Source organism: Nannizzia gypsea, genomic scaffold, assembly GCF_000150975.2.
Source record: "Nannizzia gypsea CBS 118893 supercont1.2 genomic scaffold, whole genome shotgun sequence".
Lineage (NCBI taxonomy): Eukaryota > Fungi > Ascomycota > Eurotiomycetes > Onygenales > Arthrodermataceae > Nannizzia > Nannizzia gypsea.
The window spans coordinates 3,076,395-3,090,136 of NW_003345200.1; the positions used below are offsets into that span (position 1 = coordinate 3,076,395).

At 47.4% G+C, this 13,742-nt stretch overlaps 4 protein-coding genes across 4 annotated transcripts; 2 read left to right on the forward strand and 2 right to left on the reverse strand.

Moving 5' to 3' along the window:
* Positions 1–384: 384 nt before the first annotated feature.
* MGYG_03170 (hypothetical protein) lies at positions 385–2,988 on the forward strand (the record flags this gene model as incomplete). The annotated part of the gene is made up of 3 exons (XM_003175599.1): positions 385–482; positions 564–697; positions 761–2,988. The coding sequence occupies 3 exons, from the start codon at positions 385–387 to the stop codon at positions 2,986–2,988; spliced, it is 2,460 nt and encodes an 819-aa protein (XP_003175647.1).
* Positions 2,989–4,054: 1,066 nt separating this feature from the next.
* Positions 4,055–7,774, reverse strand: MGYG_03171 (pre-mRNA-splicing factor ATP-dependent RNA helicase prp22; the record flags this gene model as incomplete). The annotated part of the gene is made up of 2 exons (XM_003175600.1): positions 4,055–4,231; positions 4,298–7,774. 2 exons carry the CDS (start codon positions 7,772–7,774, stop codon positions 4,055–4,057), a joined length of 3,654 nt encoding a protein of 1,217 aa, XP_003175648.1.
* A 533-nt stretch (positions 7,775–8,307) lies between these two features.
* MGYG_03172 (ATP-dependent RNA helicase suv3) lies at positions 8,308–10,756 on the reverse strand (the record flags this gene model as incomplete). The annotated part of the gene is made up of 3 exons (XM_003175601.1): positions 8,308–9,310; positions 9,368–10,470; positions 10,547–10,756. 3 exons carry the CDS (start codon positions 10,754–10,756, stop codon positions 8,308–8,310), a joined length of 2,316 nt encoding a protein of 771 aa, XP_003175649.1.
* A 491-nt stretch (positions 10,757–11,247) lies between these two features.
* On the forward strand, positions 11,248–13,736 carry MGYG_03173 (ROP; the record flags this gene model as incomplete). The annotated part of the gene is made up of 7 exons (XM_003175602.1): positions 11,248–11,281; positions 11,359–11,396; positions 11,455–11,542; positions 11,602–11,748; positions 11,812–12,014; positions 12,074–12,540; positions 12,602–13,736. 7 exons carry the CDS (start codon positions 11,248–11,250, stop codon positions 13,734–13,736), a joined length of 2,112 nt encoding a protein of 703 aa, XP_003175650.1.
* Between the last annotated feature and the right edge of the window lie 6 nt (positions 13,737–13,742).

The following is a 13,742-nucleotide window of genomic DNA, read 5'->3' on the forward strand; positions in this document are numbered from 1 at the left end:
TAACTATTGCTTCTCTCGCCTCAAAAAAAGATAGCCAAACCAACACAGCCATTGATCTATACAAACCGCCTCTCTACGCACTCTACTCCTGACCGCAGCCCCAAGCCTACGCCGAAGAACGACTCCGAAAAATCCCCCCTGAACGCCCTCGACTCTTTCCACAGACCCACCACACCTTAGCTTCGACCGCATCCCAACCAGCAACCCTTGCCACGAATTGACAGCACTTCTTTCCACTCAACCGCAATATCAAGGACACTGTTTAAACGAGATCGGACTTCTAAAGGCTCTCCCAAACATCTCTAGCCTGTTACGCGCTCGAGATTTTTCTAAATTTCCACCGAGCGTTGGGCCATGCGGCTTGGTTAGCCGATATAATCTCCCATGGCACGCAGATATTCACAGGAGGAGCTTTTACACCTGCGGGAGTCGCCTCTAGTGGTAAAACCAGATGGCCTACCTCCGATAGAAGAATGGATGGGGTACGTTTTTGCTATTTTCTATACGCCTTCTCGTGTACTCTTGATGAGCAAATGCTAACGGCTATTTGCCAACCCACATAGACCGCTTGTAGATGCATCTACACAGAAGAAACACACTACCTCTAAGGAACAAACGAACCAGACTGAGTCTACTGCTTCAGCACGTAGATCAAGTTTCTTTGAGCCACGCCATATATCTCGTTCCTCGAATTCGGGTATGTTATGCCCTCACTGAACCGAACCCCCCGCCTTAAACTGATATTAACACTATATTTTAGAAGATATCATATTAGGGCCTCCTAAAACCTCATTTTCTTCAGCCACGAGAGGATTTGGTAAATTTAGTGACCCTGATAGGTATAATAGCTTGAAATCCCCCGACGGTGATGTCACCAAATCCGACCGTTTCCCACACCGTGACAAATTCCTAAAAGATAAAGACTCAAGTGATAGAGACAGAGATCTTGACAAAAGAGACTCCAAATCTCATGCCACAAACGGTCGAAGAAGTGGACGTGATGATAAAGATGATTGGGGAACGCGACCCAGACGTACCTTCGGCCAGGAAGAAACTAGTGACAGGAGAGTGAAACGAGAGGGAGACAGATGGGATAGCAGAGATTTTAGAGAACACCGTGATCAGCAAGAAGCTAATGAACGGGGCCATCGTGGTGAGCAAAGCAAATACCCTAATCGGAGGGATGCCCAGGGTAAAAGCCGTCACGATCATCCTTCGTGGTTTCGTGATGGCGATTCTCAGGAGAATGTTGAACAAGAAGACGAGAAAACTCCTATACGGAATCGGGAGTGGCGTCGTGGTGTACAAGGCCAGGATAGGGATAGGGACAGAGACAGAGACAGGGACAGGGACTGGAACCGGTCTACAAAGCATGAGCAGGACCCTGAATGGATGGATTCATCAAATAAATCTGACCACAAAGAAGCCCATACCCAGGAAGACTTCCAGAGGTGGAAAGAGAGGATGAAATCTGGTGGTGCTCCACCATCGGATGAAACGAAGAAGAAGGCTCCAGAGGTCACAAGTAGCGTTGAGGCCAAGCCGGCTGAAGTAAAGCGAACGGAGGGAGAGATGTTTTCAAGTCTTGAACCAGCATACAAGACTGATGCTGGATTTGATGACTTTTTTGGAGCTTGGGGAGGCCCCAAGCCTACCCAGGATCCAGGACATGGCAGTGTTGCTGTTGGATCCGCCGCAAAGGAGCCTCAAGCTGCAAAGCCAGCAAAGTCCTCCAGGTTTGCCGGCTTTTTCAACTCTCCCACTGAAGCAACTTCTAAAGAAGCAGAAGCTACAGCTTCTCAACCACGGCCGGTGTCGACAGATGCCGATCAAGAAGGCTTTCAGCGAATCTTACAGCTTCTTGGTGGTAATAAGTCTAGAAACTCAACTCCTCAGGCCGAAGAAATGATGCGACCAAAGCCAACACCACCGCAGCAAATCCAGCAAGAGTTCAGCCATGCACCTGCTCCTACAGCTTCGCCACATCGTGATGTTATCAATCGACAGCCTTATATGGGTTATTCGGAGCCTCCCCGCGAACAGACAGCCCATGGGCTTGAGCAACTTATTGCACAAAAGGCCCCCAAGGAATTTCAGCCGTCACCATATGATTCCAATCTTCTGCTGCGTCTAATGCAGCAAGCCAAAATCGGCCAGTCTCACCAAGGCCAGATGCCTGCCCACACACCACTACAGAGCCCTGGTGCGCAAAATATGCCTGAGATGCAGCCTAGGAATCATGAGATACCAAAACAGAAAAGCCCGTTATTCTTTGACGACCCTGCAATTGCAAATATGCAACGTCCAGATCCGAATGATCCTCGAAGTCAACTTCGCCGGCGGGCCACTGGAGGCCCTCCTGGTTATTTTGATGAGATGCAATACCAAGGCCCTTCAAGTGGAAGCCATACTCCCGCTAACCCTCCTGGCCTTCGCACTACTCAATCTGCCTCTCAGCCGTCCATGATCCAACGCCCACCAGGCCTCGAACAGGTTACCTCCCCAGGTGGATGGCCAAATCCCCAGCAAATGCAGCAAGGGGCTGCCCAATATATCGGACGTCCAGGAATGCCTAACCCGCCCCCTAATCGTAATATTAACCAGAGCTTCCCACCTGTTCAGCAGATGCCGATGCCGGGCGGAATGCCTCCCCTTAACGACAGACAGACCTTCCAGCGAGGTCCTGCGGCCGGTGGCCCCTCGAATTTTGGTCCTCCACCCGGGATTGTCCCGCCTCCAGGATATATGGCTATGAACCATCCTCCTCCTTCAGCCTTCCCACCTATGCCCCATAACCCCGAGGGTATGGTAGGCCTCTCTCATGGTCACCCTGCCCACTTTGGCGCAGGGCCACAGCCAGGTGTGGGTGGCCATCAGCCATCGTCTCGCCAGCTACTTGAAATGTTCACAGGACATGGCGGAGGGCCAGGAGATGGGGGCATGGGAAACCGAAATGGTTCCGGTATGATGGGGCCGCCATATCGCTGAGCCTCCCTCGTGGAGTAGAAGCACAACCCTTTCTTTCAACTCAAATACTCTGGATTTTTCCAGCCTATCATAAGGGACTCCGACCTGCTTGAACTTTCTCTTCTTCTACCTCCCTTCTTTAGTTGGATATACTCATATTCATCTAGCTGTATAGCTATCGATGTTTTAATGTGCGTGCCTGCTTGGCCAATTTTGCCTTCTGTCTGTCTTTCTCTTCTTTCAACGTTCTTTGCTTCTCCTTTGTGATACACGGGTCGGGGCCGGTCTGCAATCTCGCATAGGTCATGTCATGAACTCTTACTCTTGCTGTATGCCTCTGAATGTCCGATGATCTGACTGCTCTACTTCTTCTTTTGCTTCTTCTTCCAACCTTTTATATGTACCGTCATTTTACTTCATTGTTACTATTTCCTTTGTTCAACCATTTTGTTTCAACCAATTCTTCTCTTCTACTTATCTTAACTTGTAGGTATCATGATTTCACTGCTACCTTGATGCCTATTACCTTGTTATGTGCTTATTGGACTCGCTTGCCTCGCAGGCGCCGCTCATTGATATAGATATCAATGTCACAACATCAATCGCAAACGCCTCTGATGCACAATTTGCTTTACTGTTAATTCTCGTATGCCTCCTTGACTGTGGATACGGAGCAAAACCCAGCTAACCAACATTTAAATACTAAAATGACGTATATTTTATGCCAGATGCCTTAGTTTCCTTTCGCTATGCCCTTTGGGTATTCATTGGGAATAAATACAGCATGGCAAGAAACAAAGCTCTAACTCGTTAACCTGTAATAGCAAAAGCAGATATCTGTGTAACCGTGGTTAAGGCGATACCATTGCTATACAACGTCACGTCATGTATTCGGCCTTGACAATGCACCTGATCATCTCTATCTAGTTTTCAACATCGTATTGGTACATTTTCCTCAAGGGAAAGAAATATAGAAAATAGGGAACAAACGCTACAACTTTGCTATAAAAACCTGAAAATTAAACCGTGCGAGAATAACCAGTGTAGTTTGGGGAGAAAAGTGTTTGAATACGAGTCCATATAGGAATCATCCCCATGTTCCACCACCACCGCCACGACCCTGTCGTCTTTGAGCTGATAGTCGCCAATCGTCTTCGCCAGCAAATTTGTTATGTAGTGGCTGAATGCGCTCAGCTCTTTTCCTTTTTGATAGTTTATTGGTACTTGCTTGTTTATAGAATGTTGGTGCTGCCTCAACGAGCCACTGAAAAAGAATTAGTATTATAAAATTTTTAAAAGAGGATTACATAGGATAGGGACAATTGCATACCTTTGGCTCTATTGTAGTAGCACACTGCATGTACTCTTTTGTTGTAAGGACAAGAGTATCAAAAATGACATGCTCAGCGGCTTTCCCAAAGAGTGCTGAGCTAGGGTGCATGTACACAGGAGTGCCTTCAATTAAAGTCTTATACCCTTCCTGTGGATCTTTTCTGGCAGCGTTCCTGAAAAAGCCTGAACAGAAAGCCTGGCGAACTCTCGTGGTATCCCTACCACAAGATACGATCTTATGGCGATATCGATCCATAATGGTAACTAGTTGTTGGCGTACATCCTGGGCTCGACGGATTTGCCGCGCTTGAATAAAATTTTCAAAACACCAAGGAGTGCTGAACCGTGACTGTTTCCATGCATTATACACGTTGAGCAAGGTAAGGTGGTCGCCATGGGGGTCATGGAACTTAGCTTTCTTTTGGTCAGCCTGCTGTTGTTTTTCCTTAGGTCTATAAAAGATTCCTTGAGCTACGGAAAGCATAGCAACAATGGTCAAGACTTCGTCAGAGCAACCCATATCCACGGATGCAATCAGAACCTTAGCGAGTCCGGGATCCATGGGGAAATCAGCCATCTTGCGACCGAGACGAGTCAAAAGTCCTTCATCGTCAAGGGCAGAAAGGGCATATAATTCCTCAAGAGCTGTAAGCATGGTGTTGGTTGGGGGAGGGTCCATGAAGTCGAAATGTAAGAGATCATTAATGCCCATTGCCTTGAGCATAAGAATTGTCTGGGTAAGATTTTGACGCTGGATGTCCGGAATTGATGTCGGTAGCATCTCAGATTGATATGCAGCTTCTGTGTATAGCCGAAAGCATTTTCCAGGTCCTGTTCTTCCGGCACGACCAGCTCGTTGCTTAGCTTGAGCTTGTGAAATTGGTGTGATCACCAACGAGTCCATACCCAGCTTTGGATCATAAGCATTCTGTTTAACGAATCCAGGGTCGATGACATAGTATATTTGATCAATTGTAATCGACGTTTCAGCAATGTTTGTTGCAATAACGACCTTTCTCCCTCCCGGAGGAGCTGGCTCGAAAATCTTGCTCTGCATTTCGCTTGGAAGAGCGGAATAAACAGGAAGAATAACAAGCTCGGGTACATTTGGGCCCAGCGCTTTCATTCTTTCATATAAGATCTCTGCGCTAGTGTCGATCTCTTCTTTACCAGTTAAAAATAAAAGGATATCTCCTGGCGGTTCCGTGAGGTGAATTTGCATCACGGTAACCAAGGCTGCATCTAAATAATCTGATTCGGGCTCCTTCGAGTACATGATCTCCACGGGATATGTCCTTCCTGGTATGGAAAAGATAGGGCAGCCGTTAAAGTATTCCGAGAATTTGTCTGCATCAAGAGTGGCTGATGTTACAATAAGCTTAAGGTCAGGCCTTCTCTTAATGGTTTTCTTAAGCAATCCAAAAAGTATATCGGTGGCAATAGTTCTCTCATGGGCTTCGTCGAGCATTATAGCAGAGTATTTCTTTAAATCTGGGTCTAAAAGAATCTCTCTTTGAAGGATACCATCGGTCATATACTTGATCTTGGTATTAGGGCTAGAGCAATCTTCAAAACGAATGGTATAGCCAACTTCCTGGCCCAGCTGGCAGCCAATTTCTTCAGAGACCCGCTTGGCAACAGACACTGCGGCCACTCGTCGAGGCTGCGTGCATCCAATCATGCCATTGTTTGCAAATCCTCCTTCTGCTAGGTATTGGGTGACTTGCGTTGTTTTTCCGGACCCAGTGTCACCCACGACAATAAGTAGTTGATTTTCCCGTACAGCTTCTAGCAGTTGCTTGCGGAATTTGAACACCGGAAGACTTTCACGTTGTTCTTTCATTGAAAGGTTTGTCCTTTTTCCGTATGACACATCTTTATTCTGCGCTGCTCGTTTCCACTCCGGAACTGGTTCTGATGACTTTTCAGTGGTGGCGGTGCGCAACTCGGATGCGAATTTTCTCTGCTCCGGGGCTACCATTGGATCTTGCCATTGCGCATTGAGATCAACTTGAGCTGCCTTTTCCGCTGCCTTGTCTTGGGCTTCTTGTTGTCTGATCTCTCTCCTTTCTTTCGCAAGATTTGCTCCAGCCATAGCAGCACGGTTAAGTGAGCCATCCGGTGCTCGAACAACACGAATCGGAGAAAGTTCCAATGACTGTTTGGTTTGGCCGGCCAAAAACGGAGGCTCCTCCTCGCGTACCTCAATATCAATATCCTCCTCCTCTTCAAAATCCCCCTCTCCCCTTAACGTAGCGTGATACTCCTCATCCAAATCTGGGTAGTCTGCAGCAGACACAGCACCAGACGCAATAAGTTGTTTAATTTCCCATCTCTCTGGAGAATTTAGCCTCTTCTTGCTTCTTTTAGCGCCCGAATCACGTTCTATAACGGGGACGCTAGACCCCAGATTTCCATATCGATCATCTGCGCCGGTTCCGTCTAGCCTTTCCATATTTGCTCCTGATGCAATTCGTCTCTGGGGAGCCAAATCATGGCCAGAAACTTGATCAACTTCTTTCATCGACAGGCCAATTCTTGAATCCTGTATAGAAACAACCTTGACCTTGACTTGCTGTCCACGAGATACAAGGTCGGATGGGTGATTTACCCTTGCACCCTCTTGCATCGCAGACACATGAACCAGGCCATCAACCCGGCCCCTAACCCCCTGCAGGTTCACAAAAACACCGAAATCTTTGATACCGGTCACCTTCCCATCATAGATTTTGAATAGAATCGGCCGGTCGTCCACCTCTAGTGTAGGTGGTCTCCTGAATTCATCATCATCATTATAAGCGCGCCCGGAGCGCCCTCGTTCCTTGTGCTCATCAGGATATTTGCGACTTCTGTGGGAGTATTTGCTTCCATGCCGATCTCTGCTAGGCGATCGGGATCGGGACCTGGACCTGGACCTGGACTTGTATCTCCCACGACGAGGCCGGCCACTATCGTAATCGTCAATTTCGGGGCTTCTGCTTCGTTTTCGACTGCTTGAATATCCATTTTTTTCCGCCTTTGCCTTTCCGGCCAGCCCTTCCAGCATTGCAAACGTGTCATCCATAGCCCCTGTATTCGTGTCATCCTCTGGCTCAAGCTCCTCTTCAGTCCAGTTGGGTGCTTTATTGTCTGGGACTGCAAGCCCCTTGAAAACTCTTGCTTTCTTCTCAATGTCGTCCGCTCCCTCATCTCGTCCATTATGTTGATTTTCCTGTTCGTCTGGTTTGGCTCGCTTTGACTTATACTTAGGATGCATTGTTAGCACTAGGCGATCCACACTTTCCACCAAACTCTGAGGAAAGTCTGCTCCAACAGCCTTCAGGGAGCTCTTGAATTCGTCGAGAGACTTGCATTTTAGATGCTGGTCAATCACAAACTCTGCGAGGGTCTTCTCGTTGACTCCTAAGTGATTTTGGAGTTCAGTTGTCACTCTCGAGACGAGGGACAAGAGTTCAAGCGACTCAAGGTCATCCATGCTGGCGATGTTAACGAAAAGCCGTGGGTTCTCGTTATCTTGAATCTATCAAAGCTCCAGATTTTGCGCTTTCGCGGTAAAACAGAGGGCCAGTCAGAAGCTATCCGGATAATAGATTTCCCTTATGCGTTTACGTGAGTCTAGACGCGCGCTAAAAAACTTAAAGTTACGAGCCGCGGCACATCCAAAGGAACCTTGTATTCAAAGCCGAACTCGAGAAGAAATTGGGTAGGAATGGTATTAGCCTAGCTATCTTATAATACATTTTTTTATGTAGTAGAAATACAAATTATAAAAATACAACTCTAGAGCTACTGTTATAGTCAGAGATTCTAAATTTAAAGGGGTGGAAATATAGTCATGCTGGGATGGAAATGGGTATGAGATCAGATTCGGAATACGGGAATTATTTAAGCTGCCAGAGCTTGTGGGTATGATGTCATATGTCAAGAGCAGGGAGAGACAGATCCTACGTAGGATATCAAATTTCTAGAGGACACACGGTGAATCTTAGGGGTATAAGAATGCTAATGTTATGGTATAGCGACCGAAGCATGCTGTGCGGAAGGTACAGGTACCCTTACACGATTACCTTTCAGAACAGAGTCAGCATATTCAGCTTCCAGATTGTCCTCATCGGAAAGAGTATCTTCAAGTTCGGGAATATCGGAAATCGTGTCGGTGACACCTGTTGGTTCTGTATTAGCGAGGAATTTGTCCTTAGCCCCCTTGATTCGTTTTTTCCGAAGTGCTTGTTTCCGAAGTTTCGAATTCGCTGAGAATTCGGTGAGGGTACGATCCATTTTCACTTCTGCCATCTCTTTAGCATGCGTAGCTAGCGTCCGATCCGTGAACACGCCACCAAATCTGTAGCCAAGCCAGAGATAGAGAATGAGAGAGCGATGGAGGGCCTCTAGTGACCGCAAGTATTCCTTGTCATCACCTGAGACAGGTTTATCCAGAATCTCAAGATCCAATTCCGGGATATCAAGTAACCTTCCACTCTTCTGCTGGCCCACACATTCTGCAAATGCTTTGATAACTCGTGCCATCACTGGGTCAGTAGCACGTAATGGAGCGCTCATAAAAACCATTTTATCGATGACATTTAGTCCTTGGATGTTATCAAGGAGACCAAAGGTCGCCTCGGTGTCTTGGATTTTGCACATGAAAAACGGCGAATCAGTACGTGATACACGCTCTAGGCGCTGGTAAATATAGCCGAATGGGGTATCCGGGGGGAACATGTTGGAGTAGCTGTCAATCACAGAATCTAATGGAAGAATTCCAGCTGCATCCAAAGGTTCGGCCTCGGCCATCATGGCTGCTCGAATATAAGGAAGATCTGCCTCATCAAGGCAAGTGACAAGGCCAACGTTTTCCTTCTCATTAACATTTGTGGAGTTCGATGATTGAGCTGCACTGCGGTATCGTCCTGCTCGCCCGCCTATCTGTTTGACCTCAGATATGGAGAGTCGCTGGATGCCAGTAGGTAGCCTTTTTATCACTGACTCAAAAATAATTCGTTTGCAGCTCCTATGATAACAATTAGTACGATCCCTAGCCTCACATAACTTGATAAGCTTGACTTACAGGTTCAAACCCATGCCAATAGCATCACTCGCGACAAGGAAGTCGTAGTCATTATTTGGGTCATTAAATAGGTCAGCTTGCTGAGCACGAATCTCTGCTGGCAAGCTTCCGTAAACGATTGCCGCTCTACGCCCTGTTGTCTTTTCAATTTCCTGTTTCAAGGAATGAATCCCAACCCTAGAGAAAGCGACGATGCAGTCTCCCTTTTCTAGACGTCTGATATCACCCTTTAAACTTGATGCCATTGTCTTCAGAGGATTTAGGCGTTTATAATTATGAATCTCAAGGGTATCACCCATCAGTGAGACAAGGCGTCGAATAAGCGGAACAGCTCTCTCTTCGCCGCAAAGGTGTAGTTCCTGGGCCTGACATCCTAGGACAGCTCTTGTCCAGGCCCATCCTCGATGTGGGTCAGCTATCATCTGGATTTCATCAATTACCCCGACTTCTACCTCTTGGCCGATTGGTACCATCTCAACTGTGTTGCTGTAAACCTTAACGGGGCCACTTTCTGGCACCCTGACTTCATCGCCCGTGATAAGAGCACATGATATGCCCTTCTTGTTAAGGCGACTGTAAATCTCATGCGCTAATAGACGTAACGGACCACCGTAGAAGCCACTTTTTGCTTTCTCCAGTCGTTGCAAAGCATGGTATGTTTTCCCTGAATTGGTGGGCCCAACATGTAGATGTATCTTCCTCTGCATACTTCGGGCAACGGGGTACCATTCGGCTGGGTACCTGAAGTCCGCCAGCGAGTCGGTCTTAGTGGCAGTGGAAGAGAACGCTGTGTCGAGCTTATGGTTCCGGTATTGCCTTCTCAAATAGTCCACAATTCCTTCACGTCCCATCTTCCCGAATGTCCGCCGCAATGTGAATCTCTGCCCAAAATGGGCTTCATCACCGTCATCAATCAGAGAGCTCTTGCAAGCCTGCACGATAGAGGTAAAAAAATTATCCCAGAGGGCGAGTTCTGTCTTTGTTTGTTCGAGCTCTTTCCTGACGACATCCGAAGACTCCAGTAATGCGGATTGGAACCGTTCATCAAAGGTAACATGAGTGACTTTTCTTATCTTGGTACCTGTGCCTTGGGTCTTCCAGGGCTATCATCCAGGGCATACAATGGTTAGTTTGATTATGTATTCTAAACTAATAGAGGCTGGTATAAGAAATGCTTACCTTGAGGTCTTTGCCCTTTTTTTGGTCATTTTTACCCTTCCTACCGCCTGCCCAGTCAAAGTTAAGCTGATCCAGTGGCCTATTCAACGCCGTTATCCTAGCCCTGTTCTGGTGTGCGGATCCGCTGAAGCTCCGGCCTGTTAAAGTGGTTGGCGCGCGCAGAGCGCAACGAAGGCAAAGACCTTGAGCCGGGCGCTGCCATGGTTGCATCCCCGCAATGGTTCTATTGGGCAGTCCTCAAGCGGAATTAGGAATTGGCAAGAATAAAACTGGCATCGAATGCAGTATCCAGCGTCATCATCAAGAACTTTCTTGAAGTCGTTTTTTTTGGTCACCAACGACCGAAAAAGCATCAAAGTTTGGGTATGATTAAGGTATTCATGTGACGCGGCTAAATATCCCTCATAACTATGATGACTAAGCAAGCGGGTCCATGAAACGCGCTTATTCCAAAAAGCGAGCAAGATCGGCGAAAAAGAGTGGGATATTAACTGTTCGGAAGTGAAGGTGAGTGTCTCAAGGAGAAAATAATAACAAGACAAGTTGGTTTCTAGAAGTCACACCCACGACCGGTGACTGTCGATAGCTCTGAGGCGAGCAACCCAGCGAAATATATTTGGGCCTGGTGTCCTCTACTGAAGAGGGCTGCCTAGGTGCACATACAAGTGATCTACTTTGACACATGCTCTGCGGCTAACAATATGGACGCCTCCTTGATTGAGGTCCAGCGCCAGGGTGGGTAGTACTGGTCCTCTGTGCCTCCTTTTGCTTAAACGCGTTCGGTGGAAGGAATACTAAGTCTTGCCCTCTAGCTATCCTGGACACAGTTCGCCATGCCGGAGGCAGAGAAGTAAGCGTCCCTCGAGATCTAGCTAGCGTGACGTGGGGCTAAGTTCAACGCTGTATAGTGGAAAGTGCTTGTGGTAGACGAAGGCAGCAAAAGATTGATCGATAACGCCGTTAAGGAAGACGATATCTTGAACGAGAATGTGACCAGTAAGTGCATTCCTGTGGGCCTAATCTACATCTACATAAACTTACTCACACTTTACAAGATATCGAACAGATCGAGCATCGACGGCCGATGAACAAAGAGACAGATGCCCTCTATATATTGTCCGCACTTCCTCACATTGTTGACTGCGTCATGGCAGACTTAGAACGACGCCGTTACCGGAAATATTTTTTAGTTTGGACATCAAGTATGGAGATGAAAATCCACCTCCCTGACATTTGATCGACTGCTTATACGATATCTATTTTAGATCTTGATCCTTTGATGAGGAGCAGAATCAACGGTTTCAGTGCTGCAAGGGAGCTCATTGCCAATATGCATGTAATGAATATCAATTTTTTCCCTCGAGAATCCCGCCTGGCTATCTTCCGTGACCCGTGGAGTTTTCCTACACTATTCCACCCTGGATGCAACAACCTTGTGAGGGAGCACCTCACCGAATTGGCGCAAAAGGTATCTTAGTGCCACCATTAAAGATAGCTTATACAGCCCATGCAACTGACACCCTGTAGATAGTTTCTGTCTGTGTGTCACTAAACGAATACCCCCTTATCCGATACTTCCGGCCCAAGGATGCATCTCATGAAGCAAGTGTGCTCTGCTCTCATCTAGCTCGGTTTGTGCAAGATGAACTAGACGAGTATGCAAAGCACCGAAGAGATTATCCCGCGCCTACCCCTAGACCGAGGGGTGTGCTATTTATTACCGATCGATCTATGGATCTCGCCGCGCCTCTAGTCCATGAATTTACCTATCAAGCCATGGCTCATGACCTTCTTCCTATCAAAGAAGGTGATAAACTAACATACCGAACCGTCTTAAACCAAGGTCAGGAGACTGAAGAAACAAGGGACATGGAGATTACCGAGGGGGATAAAATTTGGGTGAACAGTCGACATTTACACATGAAAGATCTCCTTGGAAAGCTCGCTGAGGACTTCAAAAAGTTTAGGGCCCAAAACCCTCAATTTGCCGACAGGTAAGTACCCTTTTCCCCCCTACTTCATTTAGCCCCCGTTATCTAACATTTTCCAAACAAGCGACGTTCCTGCATCTGTCAATACAGTTAAAGATATGCTTGCGGGGCTGTCAGATTTCCAAGAAGGCAAAAATGCCTATACACTTCATCTCAATATGGCCCAAGAAACAATGCGGCTCTTCCAAGAACGCAACATGGCAGATATCGCGACAGTTGAACAATGCCTTGCCACTGGAGTTGACGAGGACTTCAAGAAACCAAAGAACATTGCAGAGCAGCTAGTTCGCCTTCTTGACGATGAAGCCGTGGGACCGTCCGAGCGACTCAGGTTGATTCTGTTATACCTCTGCTACCGCGGTGGACTCCTCGCCGGAGATATTAAGAAACTTCTTGCTCACTCACAGCTTCCCCCGCAGGACGGCGAGGCTATTTATAATCTTGGGCTTCTCGGTGCAAGGGTTGAAAAGCCACTTAAGGATCCAAAGCCGCCACCCCAACCCTTGTTTCCGCAGAAATTGCCGCAACAGCCTCAGGAAGAGGAAGTCAGCATATCACGCTTTGAAACGAACGTGAAACTAATGCTACAGGAGCAAATTAAGGGCACACTGGATAACTCCATCTTTCCGTATACACGGCCATATCTAGAGGATGAGGGCTCGCCTCATGATCAGGTAGCTCAATCATCCCTGAGAAGTGCAAAACCAACTTGGGCGCGCACTCGGCCAGTTGCTGGTGACCCCCGCCAGCGAATTATTGTATTCATGGCCGGCGGTGCAACATATTCCGAAGCCAGGAGCTGCTATGAAATATCCCAGCAAAACAACAAAGACGTTTTTCTAGCGAGCTCACACATGCTTACCCCGGGCTTATATTTGCGGCAAATAAAAGATCTGAGCGTTGATAAGAGACGGCTAGATCTTCCGAGTGACCGGCCTAAACCACAGGCTCCCGCCCATCTGTTCGAGAGAGAGCCTTCCCCTAAACCCAAACCACCAGCGCCTCCACTTAACGGGATGGCGTCAATGAACATCAACAACGGACCAGGTGTTATCAAGAGAAAACCAACAAATGAGTCCACAAGTGCTACTCCAAACCCGCTCCCGCTAACTGAAGCTCCCTCATCTTCAAGTGGAAAATTCGCTAAAAAGGAAAAGGAAAAAGGCAAGGAAAAGAAGAAACGTGGGTTCTTTAAATAAGTCAGT